General features: G+C 51.8%; 3 protein-coding genes across 3 annotated transcripts; 2 read left to right on the forward strand and 1 right to left on the reverse strand.

The window, feature by feature from the left end:
* Positions 1-5,437: 5,437 nt before the first annotated feature.
* CTHT_0039840 (uncharacterized protein) lies at positions 5,438-5,938 on the reverse strand (the record flags this gene model as incomplete). Its single annotated transcript, XM_006694331.1, has 1 exon — positions 5,438-5,938. One exon carries the CDS (start codon positions 5,936-5,938, stop codon positions 5,438-5,440), a length of 501 nt encoding a protein of 166 aa, XP_006694394.1.
* Positions 5,939-8,184: 2,246 nt separating this feature from the next.
* On the forward strand, positions 8,185-11,067 carry CTHT_0039850 (serine-type endopeptidase-like protein; the record flags this gene model as incomplete). Its single annotated transcript, XM_006694332.1, has 3 exons — positions 8,185-8,316; positions 8,372-8,728; positions 8,797-11,067. The coding sequence occupies 3 exons, from the start codon at positions 8,185-8,187 to the stop codon at positions 11,065-11,067; spliced, it is 2,760 nt and encodes a 919-aa protein (XP_006694395.1).
* Positions 11,068-15,118: 4,051 nt separating this feature from the next.
* CTHT_0039860 (uncharacterized protein) lies at positions 15,119-16,045 on the forward strand (the record flags this gene model as incomplete). The annotated part of the gene is made up of 3 exons (XM_006694333.1): positions 15,119-15,479; positions 15,527-15,763; positions 15,825-16,045. The coding sequence occupies 3 exons, from the start codon at positions 15,119-15,121 to the stop codon at positions 16,043-16,045; spliced, it is 819 nt and encodes a 272-aa protein (XP_006694396.1).
* Positions 16,046-20,201: the final 4,156 nt, after the last annotated feature.

The following is a 20,201-nucleotide window of genomic DNA, read 5'->3' on the forward strand; positions in this document are numbered from 1 at the left end:
GAACACAAGGTCGGTTTGGATATACTGGACAGGAAGGGTGTTTATCAACCTCCTTCCAAAAGCCCCATGTGACCCAGAGGCTCGAAAAGGTCCGTTCCCTGCCCATACCCAAAGACGAAGCGGCAACCAAAGACTGAGGTCCTCTTGTCTGGACATTTTTGGTTGCCAGCACTCGGAGCAGTCTCAGAGGTGAGTCCATTCCAACAACGCGACTGCGCAGTCCACACTCTTGAACATCTAATCCTCAGGGTTAAACTTCCGCTTCACGCCTCGCAGTCGACACTGTTCCAACTCAGCCTCATAAGCTGCACTGATGAATTTTTCCCTATGAACCGCGATCGAGGACGCCTCAGAGGGATTTGACTCGCTGTCCGATTCAGGCCGGGATGTCTGCTCAGAGTCCCTGACAAGACTATACCAATCATCCCCGACAGGAAAGTCCCTGAACGCAGCCAGATGCTCCTGCTGAGCCCTCAACATCGTGTCCAGCGCGACATCTGGGTCCTCAATTACAAGATCTAGGCTCTCGAGCGGGACATCCTCCAAGTCATCCCCCTCAACACCCAAGTGTTCCAGTTGCTTTTGTAGCGCTAGCTTGGTGTGGAAAATCTCATCGAGGAGAGATTTTTTGTGTCTCGTGTAGCGATTGCAGGTGGTTCAGCGTCTTGCGCAGCTCTTCCATGTCGGCTAACTCGCGTTCGAGGGCTTTTTCTAGCTCATTGTGCAGGTCGGGGTTAGGTATAGGGCTTAGCGTCTCGAGCATCAATTCGTCTTGAGGGGAGGGGAGCATGTCAATTTCGACTTCCATTGCCGGAGATAATTATGGATTGAAAGAGGGGACTTCGGACGGCGATCTGATTTTCTCGTGTTCATCGAGTTTAGCATGGATGGTTGTTAGCAAAAACAGTTTGCAACAAGACGCGACAATGTTTACCAACGACGCGTCATGTTGCACGGGGCACCAAGGTGGACACCGCACAGCTCGCCAATTGGAGCGCCGAAATGGCCACCAGGGCAGGTGATCCCAGCAACACGCTCCGAGAAAACATTATAATCGATACAGTCACGGCAGTTTGAGTTTTGTTTTCTTTTCTTTTCCTGAGAGCAAAAGAATTGGGATCTTGAACTATGAGAATCTTCATAAACAGCCTTGTCTACAGCCATGCTCGTGCATGTTCACCCCTGAAATGCGTCAACCTGTTGCAATTCGGATTGCCTTCAATCGGCCCGATTGGTCTGTGCCAATGAAAAATTAATCCGACAGCGAAAAGGGCAGGCGGAAAAGCACATGACGCTTGGCAGCTACAAACAAAATTAAGCCATTCCAGAGGAAATGTCATTATCATTGTCGCATTACATGTGCTTGTCTTCACTCCAGTCACATTAAAGCCATCAGGCCGACTGTTGCGATGAAAGAACGCAGGTCACGCCAAAGCATCCACAGAAATGACTTCCCCCTTTTCCTTTGAACACTCCTGTACACCGAAAGCATAGGTCTGACTTCACATCCCTTATATTCTTTACTGCTGAGGGATTCTTGCCTGCTGCAGCCCCCCCTGCATCACCAAAAACTTCATCTGCTCCACTAATAAGCTCATCCTAACCTCGTACAACTCCCTCTGTAAGTGTTGAACCTACTCAGCAAAAACGACTCCATGAATACGAGACGGCATTTGCACTTGGGCTGGTGAGTTGGTTTTATCTGGTATGACCAGCTCCTCAGTCAGCCATCACCCTTAACGGAATTGCTGGCTGTGGCTTGCTCGGAGTTGGGCAAGGCAGTCGCCCGGTGCTGGCTGTTGTCTTGGACTTTGGCAGCGGGCCAAGCAAACTTCAGCTCAGGCTGGGCCACTTGTGGCGGCAAAGTGTTACTGCCCATTGTCACCCATCCCAGAGGTACTGAGGGTGCCTGAAGGCAGAGAGTGGACTCCACGGAAGTGAGGAGGTATTCCAAGTTAGGTTTCGCACCTTGTGGCACGCCCGGCTGGTTGGGGTTTTTGGCGACATCTGGCATAGGTTGCTGAGTTTCGGCATTAGCATCCAACCCCCGCAACTGCCCAAACGTCCAGGCAAACAACTTCACTTGGCTGTTAATGGCCTGTGTGAATGCGACACGCTGGGCTTAGAAGTTCTGCATTTTTGTGAGGATGGAAAGCACGGAGTGGTCGGCTTTTTTTTTCTTTGTTTGGAGAGAGAGGCAAGTTGGGAGCAGAGGGTTTAAGCATGCGGGTGAAGTTAGGAGAAAACTGTTTGCACAGTGGCATAGATCTTGTAACACTGGCATTGCGGGAGGGTCGTGAATCTGTATGGTTTCTGGCGGTAAGTCAGTGGAAGGGAAGTTGGTTTGGAATGTACCTTAGTATTTCGAGGAAAAGTCATCTTTGTGCCGTGAAAACACCGAGAAAATGCGGAGAACATCGAGTGGCTGTGAAAGCCAGCTGGAATCGTACCTTGATCTATGACGTAAGGATACAGATGTGACTTGACACGTAGGGTGACGTGGTGTGTGATGTCAAATGGCTGTTAGAAATTTGATTTGTGAAGTACTACCCTGTTTACTATACGACAGAAAGTTATAGGATCGGACGAGGTGATCGGAAATGCGAGACTCACCGAGAATATCAACTTATGCCAAGATTTGACAAGGGGAAGTACTAGGAAGCTGAGCTCCAAGGTTGAAGAAAATTTCAATAAGAGAGATCTACGAGTTGGGGAAGTTCGAGTGGCTGTTCAAGCAACTCTGCGGGATACAGATGCTTGGAATTCCAGGAATTCGCAACTATTGTCATTGTTTATCTTTACAATTTCAATGACGTTTTGTGCAAAAGACGAAATGTCTTATTTATCAGGTTGTATACCCCTCTCTTGTTACCGTTGAACAGGTCTCACCCCCTTCAGCATGAACAACACAGTTTCTGTGACTTCTACCTTCAACTAGCCTGAACGGTAAACTTGGAATGGCATAGAACATCAGAATTTCTGGTCTTGTCCCTCAGCCTTCTCTATCTTGTCGAAATTGCGCTGCAGTTCAAAAGCCTTCTCTTAGTCTATTCTGCTTCATACCTCGCCTCGTCCAACTGATGCTTCATCTCCATGGGTTTTGTACATTTTAGTGGCTGTGGCTCAGCAAGTCCAGCTATGTAGCTTTCAAGTCCTCAAGTGAAGTTGCTAGGAACTTGTCCTATTCGACCTTGATATCTTCCACCTGACACACATGGCAAACAAACTTACCAGCATGGTTAAGACAATCAATGTCAATCATAAGGACCATAAATTGTTTGGGAAATACATGATCCAGCCCCCGCAGAAACTATTATCGTGTGCTTCTTTGATGCCAAGGAGACAAGTATCCCCCAGTGGAGTGCCTGCGCTTGAGGATGGATCTCGAAGATTTTATATGCATTGAAGTGCACGCTGCTGAGGGCGAGGGTGGTGTAATCGTACATTCATCGACAAGATAGGACATCACATGTGCGAGACTGGACCAGAATTACATCGAAAAGTGTATGGTAGCAAGGGGGGACCAGGCTGGGAGCTGAACAAAGTTCTTAAAGGCTTGTTGCATACTTTTACCATTCTCTTGCCTGGAGAACGGCTATAATTTTTGGAGTTGCAAAAATGTCACACCCGGAATTATGGCTGTATTGTTGTGAACTGGAGGAGTATGCATAGGTTGAAGCAGAACTTAATGACCAGTGGCGAGATGGAGATGCGCACATGGAGAAGCAACAAACAGTTTGTTTCAATCAGGAAACAAGTGACTTGGGCCACGTAGTGAGTAGGGCAGTTGATGAGTAGTTAGTACATCTGTAATATTGTGATTGGTTGTACTCAAGGAAGTCTTATGTGCCAGCTAGCAAGCATATATTGAGCATTCGGTTGATATAACAAGATATCTTTGGTCGTGTCTTCATCCACTCACTGACAAAGATTACTGGTTCTTCTTATCTGGGGGAGCTTGAGCCAGCCCGTTAATGATCTCCGACCCTAGCCCATAGATAATTGTGATCGTTGGCAAGACAATCCAGGCACCGCTGTGAGAGTGTCAGCGCAACCCCACCCGCCTTAGACTCCCAAGACAAGAAAATCTGAGCTTACTTTGGAATAATCCATAAAAAGAACAGCGTCCACGGCGAATTATGTCCAATGTTGTCGAACCCAGAATAATACTCATTCAGCCCTGCCTCATGTCAGCATCTTACTCCTGCCAAGGAATCCTCACTGCATCCAGATCAAACTCACAGTACAATGCCGTCTTGCTCACCGTCATCACTGCTGCGCTGAACCCCATCACCACCGCTAGCGCTCCCTCCCTTCCCTTAACAACCCTTCTCCCCCCTTCTATCCTCCCATGACTCCACCAAACAAACAAATACCCCATATACAACAAACTCTCAACAACGTTCATAACACTCTGCGCCGCAGTAAACCCATTCCCCCTCTCCCACTGTTTCACCCCATACATATGATCTATTTCCCCGTACAGCGCGTACGGTATCCATAATGGAGCGTGGAACTTCCCTCCAGGGAAGGTGTGTGGCCGCAGAAGGACGTAGCCTGTGTCCCAGGCGACGAGGGGGAGGGATATGAGCAGCCAAAGGAGGGTTAGGTGGGAAGGGGTGTGGGACCATCGCCCGTTTGGGGAAGTTGAAGGGCTATGCATTGCTATGATTGGGTTAATGGGATGTGAGATCTGGCTTATCTGCAGGTTGGAGAGCTGACAGAGCTGGCTGAAGGATGCTGCAGACTGGCAGATGGGATGAAGATGCTGTTTGACGTTGGGTGTTTTGTGTTGTGAGAGGACCCGCTTCGGACGGGGGGAGAGCCGCGTCGCGTGGGGGGATCGCGGCGTTTAATTGGTCAGATGCTTGGCTTGTGCGGAGCCAAGTGTTAAGATCAGGGGGTCCTGGTCTGGCGTTGCGCCTGGCTCTGAGACATCACGGGTCTATGACCAAGGGGAGATGCTAAATGTGCATCATGGCCGACGCTTTAGAACTTGAAGAGCTAACTCAAGAGATGTAGAGTTGAGTGCCACTACAGCTGTTTGGCAAGGCCTGAGAACCTGTTTAGTAGGCCGTAGGGCTTTTGACCTTCATGGCCATCCATGATGCGAAAAGACTTCGACCTGTCAGCTCAAGTCCTGCGTTCAGGTGTCATTATCGAGTTCATCTTTGATGATTTCAATGAAAGACTCTAGCAACGCTAGTATTGAGACAAGTTGTGAAACACGAAAACAACTGAATGGAGATAAGCTACTCGGCCGACCGAAGCCAAGAGCATTATGTACACAGAATTGACACTCAGATCTAACCGCTTTGTCCATAATTCCGCGATATTGGTTCCAGAAACACACGATCAGAAAGCCAACCATGCTTTCAAGTCAAGCCCTAACGCCAAACTCCAAGCCCAGTACCCACAATTGTACAATTTCACTCTCTTACGGAGCCTTCGTCTTCAACTGTACTCCATGCCAATCTTTCATCAGATCCTTCAGCGCAGCATTAACCAGGCGCTGCTGTTTGAGGATCGTCAAACCCTTAAACTTCTCCGAGGTAATATCGATGCCGTACATGGAGCCGCAACCGCCCGAGATATCGCGCACGATCAACTCAGTCGGCGCAAACTCGGCCACCAGCCGGTCCCAAACCTGCGACTCGCCTTCGGTCAGGTATGTCGGCTTCTCAGGAATTGTGCTTGTAGCAGCTGAGGAAGCACCTTCGGCTGGGGCTGGGGAGGAGGAGAGGATGCGGGAGGTTGAGAACATGCGCTGGTTTGGTAGCTTCGTCGAGGTCTGGGTCTGTCGAAGGATAGAGCTTGTTCGGGAAGAGCTGACAAGGGCTGCGACCGACCTGCGCTGGGATGTCCACAGGAGCAGCCGCGAGGAGGGCACAGCGTCGATGAAGACGGCGTTTGCGCGCAGACAGGCTCGGCAGAACATGGCTGCAGGATTGATTGCACGCATATAGAATGGACAGCGGCTATTGTAACATCGGGGTTAGCCAAAAGTCTCTCATGCCATATCCACTGAGGGGTTCTTACAGAAAGATCTCGGTCGAAAAAGCTCGCATCAAAGATTGCTGGCCGCGGTACGTCACGGAGAAAAGCAGCAAAGCCTGAACTGATCGATTTCCGGATCGAACTGGCCGTCGTTCGAATCGATCGCAGTGAAAAAAGTGATCAGTTCCGAGAGTCCTGATTGGTCAGAGTTGAAGCCAAGCTCTCTTTTTCGCGATCCGGACCCACCACCCCGCGTTTTCCATTTGGCTTCTTGTTTTCCATAAACTCAGCCGGGCTTCTCTTCTCTCCCACTTTTTACGTTAACATATTGTTCACAAGACTTCAACCAATTTCAAGCCAATTGACCTGACACAGCATCTCGTAAAATTCAGTCTCGGAACATGTCGCAAGTGGTACGGCAGAAGTCCTTTGCTGGCAGACGGAGCCGACGTGGAACGCCAGCCACGCGGATTTGTGCATCGAGACACTGAGACACTAGGCTCAGAGTCAAACATGGAAGACTTAACCAAACATCATATTCCATCTGTCTGGATTCATTGCGAACCATAGCCGTGAGCTCAAACTGGACACTGTTTCTGTGCTGCCTGGATGGACTCGGCCTGTGCTTCCGCCCGCACCGGACCAAATGGGCTCGATACAAGACCACTATAACCGCAATAAGCGCCTATAAGCCGCTCCTTAACAGCACAGCCGCTTCCTGGAGCCGGCATCACGGACTGCAGCCTGATAATCTATTCGCGGTAGCACAGAAATATCCGCGCTCTCGGGCATCGGCATTGGCCCCCAATTGATCGTTAGATGCTGCACACTAGACGGCTTGTCACTGCCGATGGCACAAGCACACCTTCCATGGATTTTATGGTTGCGACCGTTGTGCGGAACACAACATGTTGTTGCATCATTTGCGCGCAGTATCACGCGGCACGATGGTGATGCTGGTCCTTTGGGCCCGATCAGAGTGGTTGTTTTTGCTTCGGCGGAATTCGAACATTCGACAACAATAGACATGTCTTGCTCTCAAGATAGGGGACAGCAGCAGGGGAGGCACTGGGCTTCCCAATCAAGACTCAATGTCGCCGTGTTGCGACACATCGAGGTGGGGCGAATGCGGGGAGCGCCGCTGGAGCGCTGGACCAACTCCTGGGCACCATCACAACGGCTGCCGTGTTGGATGGAGCGTTGGATGCAGGAACGCCGGGAGTCCCGCCTCCCACTCCATTCTTGGATCACCGAGCGCCCGACGATTTCTGGTTCCGCAAATCCTTCTGTGTGCCGCGATTGTGCAGTTTGATGGTATTCGTCACAGCAAGCCATCTTCTACCGTAGGTACCTATCTTCGCTGAGCCTTGCGTTGCTGAGTCTTGCGCACCGACAGGCACCCCTATCGCCCCTGAAAACTGCGTTGCACGCCCTGTAAATCCACCCAATGCAACACTCCATGCCAAGCAAAAGCTTGTGATCCCCGATCCCTCGCAGTGCAGCAGTCCACCGCAGGGATGCAAGCCACGACAACGACGACGTCCACGGTGATGGACCCAGGCCGACGACGACGACTGACATCCGTGGCATCCGCGATCCGGCGATCACGTCATGGACGACGCCGTCCGATTGAATGGGCAAGGCAGAGAGGGCCGCATTGAGCGTGCGATGAGCCAGCATTGAAGACGCAAATTAAACAACGGCGCTTGGCGTGAGATCGCATGCCCCATCAAGGTGACATTCCACGGCTGAGGCGTGCACGACCTGCCTTGTCGAGCAAGTGCCTGTGCTGCGCTATCTCTACCAATGGGGTCGCCCAATTGACCACCTGAAGAATTTGGGTAAATTCGGCCGCAACCTCGGGCTCGCTCACCTCGCGCCGTGGAGTTGCAACCTCACCTTCCAGTACCGGCTTGGCTGCTGGCGACGACAACACCTGTATAGGGTGCATATGGAATTATATATGACGGGTGCAATGCTGCAGTTGTTGCCGTTGTCTCTCCTCACCGGCCATCCGGGCTCTTGGACGTGATATAGGGACTCGGGATCCGCGACCTGCAGCTGGTCCCAGCCATTCGTTTATACGATTTCCTAGTATCCCTCTCACCGTCACTCTTTTAGTTTTGCTTACCCGGCACCCGCTCCGGGGCCGAGAACAAGACACCTACTTATCTTAATAAATACATCATGGTCCGCCTTACTTCGCTGCTGGCTGCGGCCGGCATCGCCCGTGCGGCCGTCGCATCGAGCAGCACTACGGCGCCCGCCGCCCCCGAGATCGTTCCTGGTGCTTACATCGTTGAGTATGAGGGCGATCAGGTCAGTGTGCGACCAGCAATTCAGTTGGCATGAAACACAAGCTGACAGCGTCCAGGACACCAATGCCTTCGTCAAAGAGCTCGGCGGCGAGGCTTCCCTGCGCAAGGATCTGCGCTTCAAGCTGTTCAAGGGCGCTTCCATCCAGTTCAAGGACACCAAGAATGCTGAGAAGCTGGCTGCCGAGCTGGCCGACCTGCCCAAGGTCAAGAACGTTTTCCCCGTGCGCCGTTACCCACTGCCCCGCCACACTATCCATTCCGTGGGCAGCACCGTCGCGAACATTGCCGAGTCGCTCAAGAAGCGCGACAATGGCACCGATACATTCTCGACCCACCTGATGACCCAGGTCAACAAATTCCACGACGCTGGTATCACGGGTCAGGGCATCAAGATTGCCGTCATTGACACTGGTGTAAGTGGCCTGTGCAACCAAGCCCGTTTTAAGGGTATCACAGGCTGACACAGCCGACCCCCATGCAGATTGACTACAGACACCCCGCGCTCGGTGGCTGCTTCGGCCCCGGCTGCCTGGTGTCGTACGGCAGCGACCTTGTCGGCGACGACTTCAACGGCAAGAACACACCGGTGCCGGACCCCGATCCGGTTGACTCGTGCAATGGCCACGGCACCCACGTCGCTGGTATCATTGCTGCCCAGTCTAACAACCCCTACGGCATCATCGGTGCCGCTCAGGGCGTTACCCTCGGCGCTTACCGTGTGTTTGGCTGCGACGGTGATGTCGGCAACGATGTGCTGATTGCTGCTTACCTCATGGCCTATGAGGCCGGTAGCGACATCATCACTGCTTCGATTGGTGGTCCCTCCGGCTGGGGTGAGGACCCCTGGGCTGCTGTTGTTTCACGCATCGTCGAGGCCGGCGTCCCTTGCGTGGTCTCGGCCGGTAACGACGGCGCCACTGGCATCTTCTACGCTTCTACTGCTGCCAACGGCAAGAAGGTCACTGCCATCGCGTCCATCGACAACACTGAGACCCCTGCTCTGTTGAGCAATGCTTCCTACACTGTTGCTGGTGGCCCTGCTACGGCCTTCGGCTTCACTGCTGGCGAACCTGGCGAGTGGCCCGATGTCACTCTGCCTCTGTGGACTGTTAACTACAACACCTCCGATCCGGCCCACGGCTGCGACCCCTACCCCGATGATACCCCTGATCTGTCTGACCGCATTGTTCTTATCCGTCGTGGTACTTGCACGTTCGTCCAGAAGATCACCAATGCTGTGGCTAAGGGTGCCAAGTATGTGCTCTTCTACAACAATGTCGCTGGCACTGTCACGGTCTCTGGCAAGGTTGACGGCGTCGAGGCCGTCGCCATGGTCACTGCCAAGCAGGGCGAGGAATGGGTACGCGCTATGGAGGCTGGCCAGGAGGTCGTCGTCACCATGACCGACCCGTCCAAGGCCGGCAAGTTCCTTACTGTCTTCGAGAACACTGCTACTCCAGGCTACATGAGCGAGTTCACCTCCTGGGGTCCTACCTTTGAGGTCGACGTAAAGCCCCAGTTCGGTGCTCCCGGCGGTATGATTCTCTCGACTTACCCCATCCACATGGGCGCTTATGCCGTCCTCTCCGGTACCTCCATGTCCTGCCCCATGGCGGCTGCCATCTACGCCCTGCTCATGAATGTCCGCGGTACCAAGGACCCCAAGACCCTGGAGAACGTGCTGTCTGCTACTGCTAAGCCCAACTTCTTCCGCTCCGGCGGCCAGACCCCCGAGCCTCCGCTCCTCGCGCCCGTCGTGCAGCAGGGTGCCGGTATCCTCCAGGCCTGGGACGCCGCCCACGCGACTACCCTCCTGAGCGTCTCCTCGCTCTCTTTCAACGACACCGAGCACTTCGTTCCCTACCATCACTTCAGCGTCTCCAATACTGGCAAGTCCGAGGTTACCTATAAGCTCGGTAACGTCGGTGCTGCGACCGCTTACACCTTCGCCGAGGCTACTGACATTACCCCGATGAAATTCCCCGGCGAGATCACCGCCGACTTCGCCTCGCTCGCCTTCGAGCCTGCCGAGTTCACACTTGCCCCTGGCCAGCGCAAGGTCATCAAGGTGACTGCCACCCCACCGAAGGGTGTCGACGTCGACCGTCTCCCCGTCTGGTCCGGCTACGTGACCATTAACGGTACCGACGGCTCCAACTTGTCCCTGCCCTATGTCGGTGTCTCCGGCAGCCTGAAGGCGCACACCGTCCTCGACGAGCGGAAGACATACCTGTCCCGTGGCTCCGATGAGGATAACACCCCCATCTTGAGCAATGACGTCACATTCCTCCTCCCGCCCCAGGGCTTCGCCAACGATACCCGCTACAGGAACGGCACCGAGCTGCCCAAGCTTGTGGCCACCCTATCTTTCGGCTCGCCCCTGGTCCGCGTCGATGTTGTCCCCCTGAGCAACTGCACCTCCGTCAAGGAGAAGGCGACCCTCGTCTTCGGCGATACCCTCTCGCTGGGCCAGCCTGAGGGTCTGCCGTCGCTGTGGAATCCCCGCGGCACGGTCGAGCTGAAGTGGGATGGTCGCCTGGCGGACGGCACCTATGCTCCCGCTGGCAAGTACAAGCTTGTTGTGCGGGCGCTGAGGGTGTTTGGTAACCCTGATGAGAAGGGCGACTATGATGTTACTGAGACGGTGGAGTTCAAGGTGCGGTACAAGAAGACCGAGGAGGAGAAGAAGCTGAGGAGGTTGAGGAGACGGGCGGAGAAGAGGAGGCTTAGGGAGATGCTCAACAGGCATTGAGGAAGTGCATTGAAGATATGCTGGAGAGAAGTGAAAGTGGTGTAATGGAACAATTTGGGTTAATGAGATTACTTAGATATTTTTGTAATATTATTGTGGCGTGATGCCTGAGTACAAAACTTTTTTTTGGTCCCTTTTCCTTTTTTCGCGGTTTGAAAGTGAATTCGGACTCACCGCCGAAAACTTGCTCAGTTTTCTCGAAGCGTTTCCCCAAGTAACACAACACTGGATAATCCTTGGCATTTGGCATCTCGCTTCTTTTGTTTCGTTTTGGATTGTCCAATTCCAACTTATCCTTTTGTCCTTGAGCTGGAAGGGTCTCGAAGCTGACTGACATCCAGAAACATTGCCGCTGTCGCGTGATTGGTTGGGTTCGGCTGTCGATGTGGACGTGGATGACTTGTCATTGTAGTTTGTTTCAAAAATTCCGTCCCTTCAATCGGTTTCGAGTTCTCTCTCAAGGTCCATTCAAGTGGTGAGATGAGGTAGGTTTTGTGGGCGAGTGGGTGGGTTCAAGCTTGGATGGGTAAGTGAGTGAGAAAAAAATAGCAAAAGAGCGGAGACAAGTTTTCTTTCTCAACATAGCTCTATCCCCACACTCTTATGCGTCGTTGTTTTGACCAGTCACGTCGCAAAGAAAACGAACAAAATGCCCTCACCTTCAAAACTCCGATAACTGCCGGTGTTGCAACACCGCCAACCGGACTTTCCACCAGGGTGCCAGGGTGTGTGCAAGGGAAGAAGCAACACTGCGGCGGAATCCCCACACTTCTACTGGCCCACTCTGGCCAAGACTTGACACCCCAGGCAAAGATCAGCGGGAAGTGTGGGGCAGCAGTGTAGGGCGACTGGGCTGGCCAGGTCGCCAAGGTCGCCAAGTCGCGATCAATGTGACCATTGATCGTGCTTGTTGCTGCCATTTTGCAAGGGGTTGCAACAACTCGCACTGAAGCAGAGGGGATCTTACACATTATATCCGAGATCCAGAACAACTAACGTACTGTACTTGTGGATGAAACAGTGTGGAAGGGAAGGAAAGCAACTGGAAAAAGGGAGATAACTTGAACCATAGGAAGCACAAGAGATACACTACAAGATGAGATGAACACCGTACACACCGCATGCCGGAGATAGGGGAGATCAGCACGATCGGCGGACTTCTACTTCCATCTCCTATCTTCAGAACTTAAGAGCGGTGTTAAAAGATATTCTGAAGCAGACGAATTAAGTCGTGAGCGACGTTTCAACTTCCTAAGACGGTTTCAGTAACACCGACAACCAGGATGAAGCTCTTCAGACACGCTCGTGACCTTGTTACGAAAGCACCCTTGCCCATCGGACCCGCCGATCATCCCATCTGCCTGGAGCCGTTTTTGACCGTGGGTGGACCACATGCGGCTCATTTTTTGCTACCGAGGAAGACCCTTGCCAGCACGGCGAACCTATACCGCGATAGGATAGGCCACGGGAAGAGATCGTGAGAGGTGCGTTTGTTTGCCTTGTTTTTTTCCCGGGAGGAAACGAGGAAAGAAGAAAAAAAAAGTGTGAACGACTCACTCTCTCACTCACCGCGTCCCCTTGCATACCCTTCCCGCCACCTACTAAGAATGGTGTGCTAGAGGTCCTAGCCGGCCAATTACCGCTGTTCTTGCGTCCCGATCGACCGAGTCCCGGGCTGAAGTCTCGTGTCTGGAGGCTCGAAGGTGACGGTCATCCAACCGACCATTCACACACACCCACATCTACAGGGTATCAACACACGAAATACTACGCACACGGCTTATCCGCGGTTGTCCCGTGTCAAATATCAGAAAAAAAAAGACTGAAACGCAGCTCACATGCGACATGGATGGGGGCTTCCATACACACCGCGATGCGCTGATGGCACTAATGCAGGTCCCAGGCACAGAAGCAGGTGATGTGGTTGAGTTTCCTTGTTTTTGACACTTTTTTATGGCTCTCAACTTTCAAGTTGCTGTTCTTGGAGTTGACAGACGGAGAAAAAAAAATTCTCTCTCTGTGCCGCATTCCGTGCCGTCGCTGCACGTCACCCGGATGCGATGCTACTATCCTTCCGCTATCGACGGATAGATTGGATGCCTTGAGATGATTGCGATGGGCATGCCTCAGTGAGGTTCTGGACTGGTTGAATGGACTGAAATTGAGATGTTTTTGGCGATGTTATGTTTGACTAGATACGCTCAACCAATCTGCACAACTTACACCAATGGACTTCCCCGCCCATAAGGGCATCTCGGTGAACCTCCGAAGCTAGCCATACGTCCTGCTGCGGTGAGCCTTAAGGAGAACCAATCAGGTTGTAGGTGCCACAGACACCGTTGGGGTTTCATCTTGTGCGGCTGATTGGAGTCCTGGTCCAGCTGGCGGGGCGTTGGCGTTCGTTTGCTCTCAGGATGTCGATCTTGCCTTCTTCTTTGCTTAGCCCAGTTAATGGACAACTGCAAGGGGCCGATCAAACTACAGACGCCATCAAGCCGCCAAATAGTTACATTATGAGCTGTCTGCTTGGAGATGTTGACAAGGCTGCGTTGATAGTTCAGCTGAAATGAGCAGAAACAACAGCTTTTTGCTGGAATCAAGCTCAACAACCTCAAACCACGGCCAGACGGTTCCCCGAGTCCACGTGTGACTGTAGTGGATACAAGCAGTGGGGTGTTGAGGAAAAAAAAAAAAAAACTTCTAGACGGTGGGATAGAAGCATGGGAGCCATGCAACATGTCAATCGATGCAGTCCTCGGACATAAGTTCGCTGCTCACACGAGGTTGGCAACTGGCACCCAGCAGACGACATCTGGGTCTGGATCTCTCCACGGCATCGATCGGTCGGGCTATGGTCCACTGGGGAAGGTATGCGTCCGTGTAAGTCGGGATGACCCGGGTTGGAAATATGGACAATTTCAGTCCACTGTGAGAGTTCTCACAGCTGTGAAACAAGACGAAGTACAGCTATGAAGAAACAAAGACTTGACTTTACAAGACTTCAACTTACTTGGACATCATGATATTGGAGTTTGTCACAAGATGTCGAGCCAAGCTTATTCTCTCCGCAAAAGTTTCCCAACGCTATAATCGGCCAGGCAAGACTCGGCCCCAGATCGGTGGCACACCACTCATAAACTACAGCGCCCACGCTGCATTAGCCACCTCAGGCACAAAACCCTGCACTGGAGCTACGAGATGCCAGGGAGCCAGTAATCTGTCAGATTTCACAGCTTGATGTTTCCGGTGTTTGATTTCTAGTGCTGTTTCATGTTTGATTTGGAGGGTCTGTGGCTCCATTCTGAACTTCTTGTTCTCTCGTACTAGTTTCCGAGTCTTGCCGTTCGGGACGCCGAAGACGAGCCCGCCTTGCCTGGCCTTGTCCTCCACTGGAGCGGATAGACCCAGCTGCAGGGGCTGAGTGGATGAAGATGTCAAAGGCCTCGCCCTCAAGAGAAAAAAAAAGATGACGTGCAACCGGCCGGAAATGCAGGCCACACTGCACGCCGCCCAAACGGACCAAGGGGAGCTAACGGACTCTAACAGCCGAATGCAAACACAGCCAGGGAAGGCAGCCTCACCGCTGGGCAATGGGTGATCGTAACCATCTTGGGTAAATGGCTGTCGAGGTGCAAGCTTGCGATCTGCGCTGCCCATCTCTTCCCCAACAACCGACATGCTCGTGTGAATAGCGGGATGGGACGGGACACCCCTGCAGGGGCGGATAGCCGAGAGTGTTTGTGGACTGCGAAGATTGCTCGACGTCGGTGTTGTGAGTGTGATGTAAGTTGACATGTCAAGAGGACATCTCGAAGACCTCGTCCACTCGAGCATATAAGCTGGCCTCTCCCCGACGTGTCGCTGCTTTTCCCTCACCAGCAGAGCAGCACTCATCAGCATCACAGCAGCTCCTGTCCTCTCTCTCTCTCTCTCTCTTGTCACTCTCTCTAATACAACTCTACTATACAACTCTACTATTACTAGTAATCCTAATAGCGCCCTTGACACTCACTCAACTGTCACTCTCTCGACAACTTTCCCATTTATCAAAATGAAGTTTTTCACTGCCCTTGCCGCCTTCGTCGGCCTGGCCGCTGCCCGGGCCGTTGACCGTGTCGAGCGTCGCCACTGCGATGCCGTCACCTCCTGGTCAACCTCTTATACCACCATCACTCTGCCGCCCGTCACCTCCTATACCACCATCACCCTGCCGGGCGTGACCGAGACTTCTTACACTACCATCGCCACCACCCTCGCCACCACCCAGACCATCGACGTACCGGTCCCAACCCAGACGGTCACCGTCCCCGGCGGCACCACCGTTGTCACCGATATCACTGTTATCATTGCTACTCTGGTCAAGACCGTCACCGAGGTTGAGACTCTGATCCGCGCCGATCTGAAGATCATTGGTAGGTATCTCAGTTCTCAAGAAGCAGAGCAACGCTAACAACACTAGCCAACATCCTCGCCGCCGCAAAGATCGATATCGATGCCCTCGTCAAGGTCGTCGTTGACCTTGTTGCTCACCTGCGCGTCCTCCTGAACGCTGTTGTCTCGCTCCAGGGTCTCAAGCTCAGGGCCGATATCGTCGCTAAGATTGATCTGGATGTCATTCTTGACCTCCTTGTTCGCGTCCGCGTCCTGCTCGAGGATGTCCGCGTCCAGGTCCTTGCTCTGCTGAAGCTCGACCTCCGTACGTTCCCCCCCCAAAACGCACGCTGCACGCAGTGTAGCAAAATACTGACTACGTCTAGGCATCCTTATCAAGCTCGGCGTTAACCTCCGTGTCATCCTGCGCGAGCTGATCCCAACCATTGTCAAGATCCTCATCGCCCTGGTTAACGAGCTCGTTGTCATCCTGCGCCCCGTCAACCCTATCCTTGCCGACAAGTTCAAGTACCACGGCGGTCTCCTCACCCAGCTGCTCAACCTCGTCGGCAACCTGCTCGCCAACCTGCTCCGGATTCTCATCTAAACATGCAAAAGAAGGCTGGGTTCGCGATGCTCCTCTAGTACGGGCTTTCCTGACAGGTACCGATGACATCTGAGGTGTCATTGGCACCAGTATGGATGGTTTATCTATAAAGGGGGTGTTTCGTTCTCTTCGGGAATCGGGGTTGTAGATAGACTTTGTGTTGATTTTACTAGTATCAAAAGCTGTGATGTAATAATGGGTTTCCGTCCTGCTGGATGGGTTTATTACTTCTGCCTTTTTCCCAAACTGTAAGGTGAAACGTGCTTGTCCCTAGGTAAACTGTCCTGCGAAAACTCTCCCACTTCTCGACAGTCAAAGTGGTCTCAACCCTCCAGATTCGGCTGAATACATCTTTGGATAAGCTTACTGAAGTCACATCTAAGATATATCTCCAGTTGCGCGCGACGTTAACGACCCCTTTCCGTAAACTTTTCGCTGACACACTCATCCCGCCGATCACGATCTAGTCCAGCGACCAGCATGATATCAGCCAAGACTTTAGCGTCCCTCTCAGAACCCTACCCCCGAACGGTTAATCTTGAGCACTGCCAAATCCTTAAACTGTCATCACCGCCAGCCCAACCGTAGCAGCCTGTCAACTTTCAAACCAAACGCCAAATATCAAACTTGTTTCTCTCTAGACCCAAAAGCAGCGTCACTTCCTCTCCTCGCAAAGCTGCCGAAGTCAGCCCGTGCATGTCTCGCCGTGATGACAAAATCACCCTCTCTCCACCCCACTTTTGGGTCCCAGCCAATCGGATATTGGCAAAGTGGTGCCACGGTGAAGGGCTTGGCAGCGATGCTTGGCGGGCGTCTCCTGACTGAGAGAACGGTGCGGAGGGGATCGGGATGGAACATGGAAGGTATAAGTCGGGCTGCTTGGGGATGAACATCGGTCTGATCTTGTTGAGTTGTCAATCGTGCGAGATATTGTAAACATTTGACGAGTTTTTTTTGTCGAAACATCAAGCTGCGGAATCGAGGAGGACGTCGGCGTTTGGGACTCCTCAACGGGATTCAGACTCATCATAATTTGTTTTCGCGATCACATTTCAGTTGAGATATCAGCTGCAAAGGCACTGCAGGTGTCCGCACTTGACTACTGCAAGGGCACACACCAACACCAACCAGATACCACTTGGTATGTCATCAAGTCTAATTCCTCACTGAGGTTTCCCATCCCATCTCACATGCATCTACAATCTTCCCTGCGATCCCTCACCAAAATGCTAACTCCCACCCCAAATTCAGTGCAACCTCCGAATCTCAAGCTCAACGCACATCATCACCTTAACTCAGGGTTAGAATCAGATCTCATTCACGAAGATCGAGTTCTGCCAGTGCTCAGATCACATCCGCCCATCCAAAAATGGAAGACGAGGAGTACTTCTACATGATGCTCCAAGACCTGGAGCGGCTGGAAAGGGTGCATCACCATGTGGAGGAACCACCCCCAAGAAGGAGAAGAACGGGCTCATCTCGTCGGACATCATCTACTTCCAGTTCCAGTTCCAGTAGGATAGCTCCCCGATTTGGGGCATGGCTTGGGCTGTCCCACTGGCGTCATCAACCGGAGGTGTCTGCTAGTAGGAATATAAGGGAGAAGACATCACATGCCGCTGATGCTGTTGCGTCTCCCTCCCTCGCATCTCATTCTCAGGACTTGCAGAGTTGGGGAGATGGTGATGCAGAAGATCGGTTGCACAACCCACTCATTTCGGGGCTGAGGGTAGCTGTTATGGGGGCGTGGAGGTCTAGTATGGAGTGGCTTCACCATGATCATGTTCATCGGGAGCATGAGCATGATGCGGTGTCTGGGGATGAGAAGGATGTGGGAAGGGGGGGAGTGCTAAGAGATGGTCTTGGGAGAGTGGAGGGAGTAGAAGGTCTATTTAGCCTTACGGGGGTCCATGGGAGGGGTTTTGAAGAGGGGAATGGTTGAAAGGGCATGAGATTATGTTTAAGGGAAGGCTATGGGAGGGATGTGGTTTTCGGAGTATTGTTTCCATGTCCCTCGAGAAAGGAGTTTAGGGATACCCATTGTTAGTGCTCATTTGTTAGCTTGCTCTTTTTGAGCTGGAGTTTTGATCTTGCCGTATACTTCGATTGCAGTCTGGTGTTAATGTTTGAGAAAGGAGTCAATGGTGCTCGATGGGAAGCTCACCTCTTTGGAGATAATATTTTTTTTGTATTAGCTATTAGTAACTATCAATTCTCAACTTCTAGCATGAGGAAAGTCAGATAATAATGAACGAATAGTTTTTGATGCATATAGGGAATCACTTGGCTAGTGAATTAATTCGGATGCAAACTAGAACTTTCACAGTACTTCAACACATTCAAAGGAATGTCTCTCAGGGCCCGATTTGTACGTTTTAGATACAACGGAAGCTTTATTTCACTACTTAAAAGATGCGGATAGAACTCTATCCTGAGTCAATGACAAGACAGAAAGGATGTACAAGAGCTGTGCTACAGCCACTTGATGTTGTCAGTTGTGTTTCAAGAACATGGAAAGCGGAAAATGTTAGAGAGGCCATTGGTAAAATGTGCTACTGATGCAGCGCAGCATGCCGGGGATAATGGAGGACGCAGCCAGATCTGTGGTGAAAGAGGCGGGGAATTAATTTATACTTTTGCGATATAGACAACTGGTACTGTCCGTTTCATGCCTGAAGTTCATAGTAGGGAGTTATCTCCGGTGTAACCTTTGTTGCGAAGGTCTGGCATTGATATCTCCTGACACTGTTAGAGTCGGTCTTGTGTATCTATATCTCTAAGTCAAAACTGCACAGTTGCCACAGAAAAGTGCAGCCAGACCACCACGTGAATAGTCAAGCGTTATACGATCATGACGACATTTCTGGAGCTTGACACCTGCACATGGCTTACATACAACATGGCAGGGTCACCGTTTTAGCATGTTTTCTCCTGCTGGCAAACTGACTCGCGTCTATTGTGACCAATTTTTGAACACAAACCATGAAATATATATAAAAATACTCTTGCACCGCTTTGACAAGTGAGAGAACGAGGGAACAGTGGTCTTTTCCCTCGTCATTATCGTCAACTGCCAGGGTTTAACATCTATGGTGATTGAACCCGCATCATCTGTAATGGTGACGTCTTCCCTTTTAACGGCTTGAACATCTTTCATCTCATCATGAGGTTGTCAGCACCCCGAGCCTTAGGAGCAGTGTTATTGATTTCAACTTCCGGGTTGTCCGTGAAAATATCAAGCTCTTCAGCAGTGGCGATATCGAGCATGTCTTTACTTGACCCTCGGGCTCAGGTTAGATAGCGCCAACATTATCCAGCATATCCTCCATGTTAGGCCATATTTTATCTTCTTCTGACATTTGCGTGGCGGCGGTATTAGGAGTTGACACAAGGGAGTATTACTATTCACAGAGGTGGGGGCTGGGTGACATCTTCTCGGAACCTCCCAGCATGGGTTGAAGATTTGATTCAGCGGAGAATCGCTTTGATTGCATGGAGACTGTGGTACGGTTAAGTGATGGCGCGAGACTTGAGTAAGCTTGAATTCTATCATGTCGACTCAGGGTCTCTGTCATGACCAACAAGGGCTCTATCTGAAAGAGCGGGCCCCGTGCAGACAACTAATCGGAGTAAAAGGGAGTTGTGACCCGTCAAACCCAGATATCTGTTCTCAGAGACCCCACGCATTGGGGAGGCGTTCCTCAAATGCAAGAGGCATTGATCCTCAACACCCAAGGATGCTGACCCTCAACTATCTGTGTCATTAAGGAGGAAGCAAAGGAAGCAACAAGGGTGTATAAGATGTGGTAAGATGTAGATAGACTTAGGCAGGGCTATCTGGCCCAAGAAGCTCCCAGTCGGCGATACGAACAGCTGTCTGTTTAACTGGTGATCACAGCGATCATTTTGACTGTGTGAGAACTTCTGGCTCTCAGGTCCAGCGGCCTGGCACCTCTCGAACCTATTTCAGGAGGCTTGTCTGGATCGTCACAGTTTCTGTGTTTGAGAGCGCTTCAATGTGTGCTCCAGAGAAGGCATGGTTGAGGGCTGGATTTTGGCTGCGTAATTTTCACTCATTTCATTTGCTGATAACTCAAAAGCGCGGCGGAACAACGCGTTCCCCTTGTAATAGTTTACCATCATATGCTTCTAACCC

The sequence above is a fragment of the Thermochaetoides thermophila genome (genome assembly GCF_000221225.1).
Source record: "Thermochaetoides thermophila DSM 1495 unplaced genomic scaffold scf7180000011817, whole genome shotgun sequence".
Lineage (NCBI taxonomy): Eukaryota > Fungi > Ascomycota > Sordariomycetes > Sordariales > Chaetomiaceae > Thermochaetoides > Thermochaetoides thermophila.